The sequence below is a fragment of the Gigantopelta aegis genome, chromosome 7 (assembly GCF_016097555.1).
Source record: "Gigantopelta aegis isolate Gae_Host chromosome 7, Gae_host_genome, whole genome shotgun sequence".
NCBI classification, from domain to species: Eukaryota; Metazoa; Mollusca; class Gastropoda; order Neomphalida; family Peltospiridae; genus Gigantopelta; species Gigantopelta aegis.
Genome location: NC_054705.1, coordinates 15,998,432 through 16,008,996, shown reverse-complemented (window position 1 = coordinate 16,008,996; position 10,565 = coordinate 15,998,432). Strand labels below are relative to the sequence as shown.

Genomic DNA, 10,565 nt, shown 5'->3' with positions numbered 1-10,565 from the left:
AGAATTTGCTCTTGCACTGGGTGGGGGAAGGGGAGTTGTGTGTGTGTGTGTGTGTGTGTGTGTGAGTGAGAGAGAGAGAGAGAGAGAGAGAGAGAGAGAGAGAGAGAGAGAGAGAGAGAGAGAGAGAGAGAGAGGGAGGCGGGAGAGCGAGAGAGAGAGAGAGAGAGAGAGAGAGAGAGAGAGAGAGAGAGAGAGGGGAGAGAGAGAGAGGGAGGGCAAGGGAGAGAGAGAGAGAGAGAGAGAGAGAGAGAGAGAGAGAGAGAGAGAGGAGGAGGAGAGAGAGAGCGATTTGGAGGGAGGCGAGAGTTTTTTTTTTTCTTTTTTTTTTTTGAGTTGAGAGTGGTGTGGTTCTTTCGCGTCTTTTGTCGTTTTTTTTTTTTTTTTTTTTTTTTTTTTTGTTTTGTTTCTTTTTTGTTGTTTCTTATTGTTTTTTGTGGGGTTTTGTTGTGTTTTTTCGTCTTTTGGTTTTTGTTTCTTTTTTATTGTTTGTTTGGGGGTGGGTTGCTTTTTTGTTGTTGTTATTGTTTTGGTAGATGGGTTTGTTGTGATGTTGTTGTTTTTGTTGTTTTCATTGTGTTTTATTATGAATTATTTTGTTGTTTGTAGACAGAGTTCTGTTTTATCATATCGCCGATATGATCGGATTTTATTTCCTTCGCTACGCCATATTGATATACTTTTCTCATTTTATCATTCAGCAGTTCCAGCCAAAATATCCATTAATAAAAGTACTTTTCTCTCTCTCTCTCTCTCTTTAAAACCGTAACATTAATAGGCGTGTACAAACGATCATTTTTTACATAACAACAGATCCTTTGACGCTCAAATACTCGCACTCTGTTCACAGTCTGTGCCCGCCGCGGCTATAAATCACCGCGCATGCGTGCTGCCAATCTGTGTCACGAGAGTTTATCAGAAAGTAAAACTTTATCAAATCGGAAACGTTTCAAGTCTGTACTCTCGGGCCCCTGTGCCAAATCTCGAATCACGTGATAAATAAAGTCATCAGTTTCCATTTCCACGCCAGTCACTTGGCCACAGAAGACGCGCGTTCTACGAGTTGCAGACGGTATAGTCAGCTGACTTCTGGTCTGCCAAGCAGACGACACTCGACTACTGTGAAAACGTAAAATGAGACTTATCATTTTCAAACGATTGGAAAGACAGTTAATCTATGTCTTTTGAGTTTAAGGGAGAAGCAAGAAGAAGAAGAGACAATTAAAGGATTGTTTTGAGATGACATTGTGACAAACATTTCTGAGACTTTGAAATAAAATTTCAGTGAAGAACAGAGTGAGATAAAGAAAAATATTTTCTTTTTAAATATATAATATTTGTGACGCGTGAAAGTTTATGAGATTCAAAAACCAGGATTCTGTTAAACAAGATTTTTATGGACCGCCGTGTTATTAAGGATGTTTACGAGATGAGAAATCTACAAGACTTAGAAATCAAACTTCTTTGACACTAAACAAAAATGGCACACGAATATTAAAAACGTGTGAGAGACTCCAGACTATATAGCAGATGACTTCTGTGACGGTTATTATTCTAAAAAAAATAATAATAATATTGAGAGAAGTAAAAATCAACTTCTGTGAAACGAAACTATTGAAGACATGAAACTTGTTAAATAAAACAGTTTGTGAGATAAATGTATTCAAAACTAGAAATCATACAATGTAAAATCTGTGAGACGCTAATATTAAACAGTTTCAGTAAAACCGGGTTATTGAAGACAACTGGCAGACATTGAAGATAACTAGAGCATTAAAACTATTAAGAACAATTTATAATTACAAAATTATGAAAACCAGAAATCTTATCAATTAACTAATCTGCGAGACGGTAATATTAAAGACTTTTTTGGCAGACGAGAACTGTGCTGTGAAATTTGAAAATTATACAATTTGAGACTGTTAAAACGTCTATGAAACCACACAATTAAAGAACTTCTGCGAGCTAGAAGAAGAAGAAGAGCTGGGCAGAGAGAAGCAAAATAACGAGGAAAGCCAACGGATTCTTCATTCTACATCAAGTAAGTCTTTAATTGCTTATCTTTCTTGTCTTAGGGTCCACGCACACACGCCGAATTATATAAAAGCATATGCGCACGCACACACACGTACGTGCGTACATCATGGCTTCTAGATTATTGTAGCCCCACTCCCATGGCTAGTGATATTTAATGTTGGGCTAGTAAATAACTACTATCGTCATGCCAGACGGCTAGTGAAATACATTTTGTCAAATGTTGCAGTTAAGTCTGTTTTGTAAATATGAATATCCTGCTCCCACCCCCAACCCCCAATGTTAGTGTTTTTAAATATCTCCAATTTAGGTGACATATCTGATTATTACTATTATTTAGTAAAATTGTATTAACTTAAAGTAAGGTAGGGCTAGTGAATTTTTAATCTTGGCTAGTAATTTTTTTTAATCACTGATCCTATGGCTAGTGGATTTTATACAAATTCTACAAGCCCCTGTACATACATACAAACATACGTACATGCATACATATTAACAACGCATGCGTATATACACCCATACATATGAAGACAAACACAGCTAAATAAAGTTAAAATTGTTTAACGACACCACTAGAACACATTGATTTACTAAATATCGGCTATTGGATATCAAACATTGGGTAATTTTTGACATATAGTCTTAGATAGAAAACCCGCTACATTGTTCCGTTAGTGGCAAGGGATCTTTCATATGCACCATCCCGTGGACAGGATCGTACATACCACGTCCTTTGATATACCAGTCGGGCAGCTAAATAAATAGAGCAAGCTTATTCTAAAAGGAAACATTTTTCACTATTTTTATTTTGGGGTTGAGGTGTGTGGCAATCGCCTCCAGTTCTCTCTTCGGGGTGCGGCCATGTATTCACTATAGCATTTAAATTGATTGTCCCAAGATTGATGCTATATATTATGAAATTAAATGAAGTTTTGGCTGCTACAAACATTAGGACCACGAGAAACACTTTACATATACAGACACTGATAATCCGAACATAGAAATGTATCATTTTACTAGCCGGAAACATGGGAATACATGTAGTTCACTTAAAGACGCAGGCACTACTTTCAGCTTGTGAAAATTGACACCAAAGTGTAGTTAATCTACAAACGTGCAACACATTTGGATACATATATAACCGAGAAAGAAAGACATGTTTTATTTAACGACGCACTCAACACATTTTACTTACGGTTATATGGCGTCAGACATATGATTAAGGACCACACAGATATTGAGAGAGGAAACCCGCTGTCGCCAGTTTATGGGCTACTCTTTCCGATTAGCAGCAAGGGATCTTTTATATGCACCATCCCACAGACAGGGTAGTACACACCACGGCCTTTGATATACCCGTCGTGGTGCACTGGCTGGAACGAGAAACAGCCCAATGGGCCCACCGACGGGGATCGATCTCACGCCGACCGCGCATCGAGCGAATGCTGTACCACTGGGCTACGTCCCTCCTCATATAACAGAGTGACGCTATAATCTAGAAATCTGTGACGTGGAAACAGGGAAACATCCTTTCAAATAGACTAGAACTCGACTCCATAACCGTTATTTCTCAGACGCACGTGCGTTTTTGAAAACAAGAAAAAATGCATTTTGGGGTATTAGAAACACCAGGATGACCAGAACAAGTTCGGTTGTACGGTTGTACATGTATATATATATATATATCCAAAAGAAATATTTTATCTGCAGTCGATTTTTTTTTTCTTCTTCTTCTCTTCCCTCTGTTTTTATCGGCAGTCTTTTCCAATGAAAGAGTTACTGTTGAACACCAGATGTGCTATCAAGATGACGACTTTAAATGGCCTCTATCTGCAATCTTCTTGTCGACAAGGTTACATTTTGACAGTAATGGCGCTAACTCAAAGGTCATGCGATCAGTGTTCGGCAATACGAGTGCGCGTGAGGGAATACTATCGCGCCGTGATATAATAGCTGGCTATTATTTCTCAAAACTATTACCTTTGTGTGAAACAACTCTTAAAGGTGCAATCTCGCACTCCCATCTTCTAATACTGGGAGGGCTGGCGGGACGTAGCCCAGTGGTAAAGCGCCAGCCTGGGGCGCTGTCTGTTTTCGGATCGATCCCCGTCGGTGGGTCTATTGGGCTATGTCTCGCTTCATCCATCGCAGCACGACTGGTATATCAAACATCGTGGTATATGCTATCCTGTCTGTGGGATGGTGCAAATAAAATAACCTTTGCTACTATTGGGAAAATGTAGCAGGTTTCCTCACTATGACTGTGTCAAAATTACCAAATGTTTGACATCTAGTTGCCGATGATTAATAAATCAATGTGCTCTAGTTGTGTCGTTAAACAAAACAAACTTTAACGATGATGATTTGGGAACTGCGGGCGATTACATATCCATTTCGATTAATCATTTCGACTAATCATGATGTACATAACGAGGCTCGTATTTTGTTAAATTCAAATATATATTTAACAAGTCGATTGTTTTTTCTTTAATATTTGTATCACTTAATAATACGATAACTTTGCAAACTGATGGTCCTTTCCAATAAAATATTTTTATATATATTTACTTCTTAAATTGTCACATCTAGGGCATTCTAACAAAACCAAATTGATATCTATCCTCAACTTCATTGGTAAACTGGCTATTATAAATATTCCATGGTAAGGCGAGCCTGTAAATTTACAAACACTTCTTTTATAAGGAATAGCGCCAATCCGGGCAGAAGGTGGGATGATACTCGAAGTGCGTTGTGATAGTGTGGGAAGTGTACAAGTCGTTTATGGAGGGAGGTTATTTAGGGGAGGTCCGGAGGGGGAATTCTCCCCCGAAATGATTGAAATGTAAATGACCTGAAACGGATCTCAACACGAAAATAAGGCTAGTTTGCTATTTACTACTACTTATTATTATTATTATTATTATTAATTTATTATTATTATTATTATTATTATTATGTTGTTGGTGGTGGTGGCGGTGGTGGTGGTGTTGTCATCGTCATAGGCGTACGGGCTCCCATATCTGTAGGGGGTGAGACTGGTTTTTGCCCTAATTAAACGAAAATGCCCAAATCTGGATAACAACATTAATTTTATTCATATAAGCGTTACTGCCAAAAAGCTATATAGGGTTATAAACGAATCACTGCGCATTTTTACATGGATTACAACTAATTTTGCAGGTAGAATGATGGAAATGAATGGTAAAAAGGTCTCAGGTTAACACATTTTCCACGAATATGCAGGCCCGTACGCAGAAATTTATATATGGGGATGGGGGGGGGGGGTAATTTGTTTTAATCTAGAATGCAGGAGATGCATTTTCCTGCATTCTGGGAAGTAAATTTGTCACATCGTCGGACTATTTTTAAAAAAATTACACATCCACGGATGGACCTCGGCAGACTATGGGGGGGTGCGTACGCACCCTTCGCACCCCCCCCCCCCCTGCGTACGGGTCTGATATGTCTATCGTTTTTGTCAGAATTTGAGGTTTTGCTCCAGCACTAGGGGGTCAGGGGGGGGTGGGCAACTGCCCTCCTGACCCACTGTCTCGTTAGCCCAGTGTCAAAAATATTGTATGTTTGACACCTAATTGTATGGCACGACGGAAACAAATAAATATGAAAAATGTGGTTGGGTGGGGGGTGGGGGGAACTGACTGAGATTAAGGACGCGAAGTCTTACTTATGTTCGGTAGGAGAAACCGTTCAGTGAAGATTAATTTTTGCAATAACTTAGCCTAGATATCAAACGTACTTCGTAAAACAAAAAAGCCAATTGTCATTAAAAAAAAAAATAATAATAATATTTGTTCATTCTTTGCAACCTTGGCATTAACGTAGTATTATTGTTAAATATATTGTTCGCAAACAACTCATGTATATATTCAAAACTTTATTTTCAGATTGGGGAATTTTCAAAATGGCGGATTAACAGCAGTACGTGACGTCATGAACATGCGCAAGGGATCGAACCAAGCACACGTGGGGGGAAGTCTGGAGGAATGTCTGGCCACTATGGGACAGTTCAACATCGGGCTGGTTAGGTTCTGCAACGCCACCTGGGACGGAATTCTCTGCTGGCCTCCAACTCTGCCGGGGATGACGATCCGACAACAGTGTCCGGACAGGGAAGGTTTCACACCCGACGGATACGCTTACAAAACATGCGGCTCGAACGCCAAATGGTTCGCTCCTGCAGGAGTCGATAGTGTTAGAGGGTGGACAAATTATTCAAACTGCATGATTATGTCGACATTTCAACCATCCACGGTAGTTTCTACTACCAAGAAAGATCCATTTCCCGATGGATATATCGGCGGAAGGAACGAAGTAGGCCTGATAGACGCAGACGACAGAGGGTTGATCGGAAATGAAAGTAGCAGCCGAGAGCTGCTGAGTAATGCTGACGTAGTTGGGATCGTCTGCAACTCTCTGTCGGTGATTTTTCTAGTCGCCGCCGTGTTTCTGTTCACGTGCCTCGTCAGACACCGGACCCAGCGCCACAAGATTCTGACGCCATTGTTCGTGACGTCATTACTAAGATTCGTCGCCCAATTGGTCGAGTTCGTCATTCCATTCCTCGGACAGAGGAACGCCGCTGTCTGCATGGTCGTTTCCTACGTCACGCACTTCTCCAGTCTGTCGACGTACGCGTGGATAGTCGTCCTCGGAATCTACTACCTCTTCGCGGTTCTTGATGACGTCATCAAACGAGGCGGGATGTTCGTGCTGTACATGGTCGGGTTCGGAATTCCGGTCGTCTTCACCACCGCGTGGGTCCTCACCGTCACGGGAGTCCTGCCGAGCGAGTTCGCTTCCTGCCACTTTGAATTCGTCCGTCACGAATCCAGATGGATTTTTGACGCTCCCAAACTCGCTTGCATTCTGATGGCAGTCTGTCTTTTGACAGTGTGCGTCTACGCTCTGTGTCGGAGCTCCGCCAATGAGATGACGCCGGAAATGACGTTTGCTTGTCAGGGGACTCTCAGAGCGCTGGCGTTCCTGATTCTGTCGGCTGCTGTGGATCTGTACCTCCTTATAGAAGAGTACAGGGAGCACGCACGGGAGTCGTCACCGCGCTCTGTATACCTGCACGTCGTTCTGCGGGGAATTATGGGTACTGTCATGGCGGCGTTTCTGAGTTTCTTGGACTCGGAAATATGGCGAGGTAGGAGGCAGAGCTCAAGAAACGAAATTGTAAATCACGTGGACGCGAGACAAAATGGCGAAAAACGAAGCGCTTGATTTGATGAACAATCGTCAGTTCTGTACATACATTTAGTTTTCATTGATTAAAGAGGGTGTAATGTTGATGGTTTAATTATCACCGACTAGTGTATATATATAAGCAGGGGACATTATGTTCCGAGACAAAATGGCGGCAAACGGAGAGTTTGATTCTGTGAACAATCGTCAGTTCTGTAAATTCATTTAATTTTTACATTGGTGTGACTTCGATGGTGTAATCATCACCTACAGGGGTGTGTGTGTGTGTGTGTGTGTGTGTGTGCGTGCGTGCGTGCGTGTGTATGTATGTATCTAGTCCTGAGACATTTTGTTCAGAATCGCGTCGCGATGTGCCAAGCAAAGTTCAGATATCGCTACAACATTAAATGGTAGTTCCAAATGGCTCATTAATTTTCAAATTGGTGAACAGTACAGTTTTCAAATACATTTTCAACTGTCTGCAATCAAAAAATGTATAACCTTTTAGAACACTGGCCCAAACATACACCCCCACCCCATCAAATTTTATATTTCATTATCATCAAAATAGAAAGTGTTGGTACCCCACCCCAAATAAATAAATAGAATCCTGGCTACGCCAATTTCCCTGACATCAGGTCTTACTTTATGACCGTTGGTAAATCCGATATAATAGTCCGGGAGCCAAGACCAGAAAAAAAAAATGGTTGAGCAAAACACCTACTACACAGTTTGTTTGTCACTTCAGGCTGGGTGGGGGATGTCTTTGGAACATTCCTAGCCCAGTGACAAACCAATTGTGTTGTGCTCAACAATTTTCTAGGCGTCTTTTATAATATATATATATATATATATATATATATATATATATATATATATATATATTATAAAAGTGTAAAATAAAATGGCATTTGGCAGCCATATTGGTAAATGGCGGCCATCTTTTAACAAATCATATCCATATCGCTGCTAGCTGAAAAACATTTATAAAGGCTTACATCATTGAAATAGTATTAACAACAATAACTAAAGGATATTTGTTGTAGAAGCCGAGAAAATCAAATCAAATTGTTGAATTTTGCACCGAAGCCACCCCCACCCCCCACCATGTTAGACAATAGGCTATCACCTATTGTTGCTGCCATAATTTAACTCTAGGCCTACATCAGGGCTAGGAATGTTCCAGAGACATCTCCCAAGCAGCCTGAAGTGACAGACCAACTGTGTAGTGGGTGTTGTGCTCAAACATTTTCTAGGTCTCTTCTGAGACCTAGCTCAGGGACTATAAACCAGAGTCACTTCTTGTCTATCTTAACCGATGCCGATTGTGTCTTGTGGTTATATGTGCCACACGCCTGCCATTCCCCATCAGCTTTTAGCTCTTCGGATAGTGTTCAGTAGTTACTTTTGACATTGTTAAGAGGCACTTCTAACCACCTACTATACACCCCTACTACCGGTGGTCGTTAGTTAGTGCCGTGGGTCAGACCAGCTCTTTTTTTTTGTTCTTTTTTTTATTTTGGTGATGGTGATTTTGTTGGTCGAAGTAGTGATGTTCTAAACAATGATCGATAATCATCGAAAATTGATCGGTTTGGGTTCAATCGATAAAATTAGCTTTGATTAGGTCTGCAGACTGACCTAAATTGGGAGTGACCAGTAGGATTTGGTTTTAATTAGATGAAATTGTTAAAGCGGTAGTATCCGGAATATTTTTTTATTATTTAAGCATGTAGAGCAGAAAATCCAATTACGTTTGGTGCATATATGATGCCGCACTCCGCACTCCGCAATGGTTTCACTACGCTGGCTTATCCAGGTCAAAAACAAAGCCAGTATTTCGAAAGTGGGACACTTTTGACGGGCTCCTACCAATCTCGGTTTTCGTTGGCTTATCACAAGTGTGGAATTCCCCAACAAGAGATCACGTGAGATTTCGCAATTTTTGAACAAATTTAACCGTCTTGATTGAGGGGTCGTCTCATATCTCCAAAACATATTTATATCCATAGAGGTATGGTACAACGCCTTTCCAGAGGTCGGTGGGTGGGGGATTTGCCTTGAAATTTTGACAGTGGCCAGCTGTTGGCATACGCGTTACATGTAAAGGGGTGTTACTAATTACGTAACGCTCTAGGGGTAGAGGAAGAGGGTACTGTGTTCGATTTACGTAACATATTTCAAGACAATATGTTATTTTTATTCATACCTTAGACATAAAAAGGTGTTTTTTGGAAATGCGCGGTCAGTCTAGGATCGATCCCCATCGGCGGGTATATAAAAGGTATGTGATATCCTGTCTGTGGGATGGTACATATAAACGATCCCTTTGGATCCAAGGCGCGTGTGCAGGGATTTCAGCGGGTTTGGGGATATAGACTGTGTTTATATGGGGCCATGCTCCCCCAGAAAATACATTTCAATTTTTGTTAAGCTTGGGTAAGTAAGGGTTTCGACCTCCAATACCCTCCCCCTGCACATGCACCCGATTCCTCTCTAAGATTATATGTCAAAATTACCAAATGTTAGACATCCAACAGCAGATGTTTTATTTAACGACGCACTCAACACATTTTATTTACGGTTGTATGGCGTTGGATGATTATTAAATCAATATTCTCTAACTTTGATGTCGTTAAACACCCCCCCCCCCCCCAACTTTACCCTTTCCAAACGAAAGAATATTTATTTGAATTATGCGATTTTAACACGTAAAATTAAGAAGTGAAAACGTTCATTGTCTACTTTAGTATAATTTATTTTAAAAAATATATACATGATTAATGTGTTACTAGTATATAAACTAAACTTTGAAAGTTCTACTAACACTTTATAAAATATTAATTCTGAAATAGGAAGGTCCGATTGTCGATAATACGTTGTTAAAATCAAACCGGTTTTAACGAAAGACTCTAGTACCGTATCCTCAACCGAACGTTCTTCGTACAGCGCAAGATTTCTCTTTTAATTTTTTGAGACGAACCCTACAATTTGAGATCGGCAAACGCACGTGTTAACTGAAAGTGACAACTGGCTGTCGTTTATGCTTTGCCGAGCTATGGCGGCACAGGCGACGAATTAAGCGTATACTTTTGACGATCTCCGTTCATAGCGAACACACATGAGTTTTTTAAAAGTGCATTTGAGCTTGTATTTTATATTTGTACATGATGTTATAATATGGTAACCAGAGAATGTAACTTTAATATGACGCATCTTTTGTATAATCCATGGCCGTTGTCACAATAAAAATTTAAAACGTTTTGGGGTATTTGTTGTTGATTTTTAAAAATCGTTTGTCTTTTCAGAATGATGCTACCGCATAT

General features: G+C 40.3%; 1 protein-coding gene across 1 annotated transcript; it reads left to right on the top strand.

The window, feature by feature from the left end:
- Positions 1 to 510: 510 nt before the first annotated feature.
- LOC121377581 (calcitonin receptor-like protein 1) lies at positions 511 to 7,660 on the top strand. The gene is made up of 2 exons (XM_041505639.1): positions 511 to 2,038; positions 5,937 to 7,660. The coding sequence occupies exon 2, from the start codon at positions 5,983 to 5,985 to the stop codon at positions 7,276 to 7,278; it is 1,296 nt and encodes a 431-aa protein (XP_041361573.1). The 5' UTR covers positions 511 to 2,038; positions 5,937 to 5,982; the 3' UTR covers positions 7,279 to 7,660.
- The last annotated feature ends 2,905 nt before the right edge of the window (positions 7,661 to 10,565 follow it).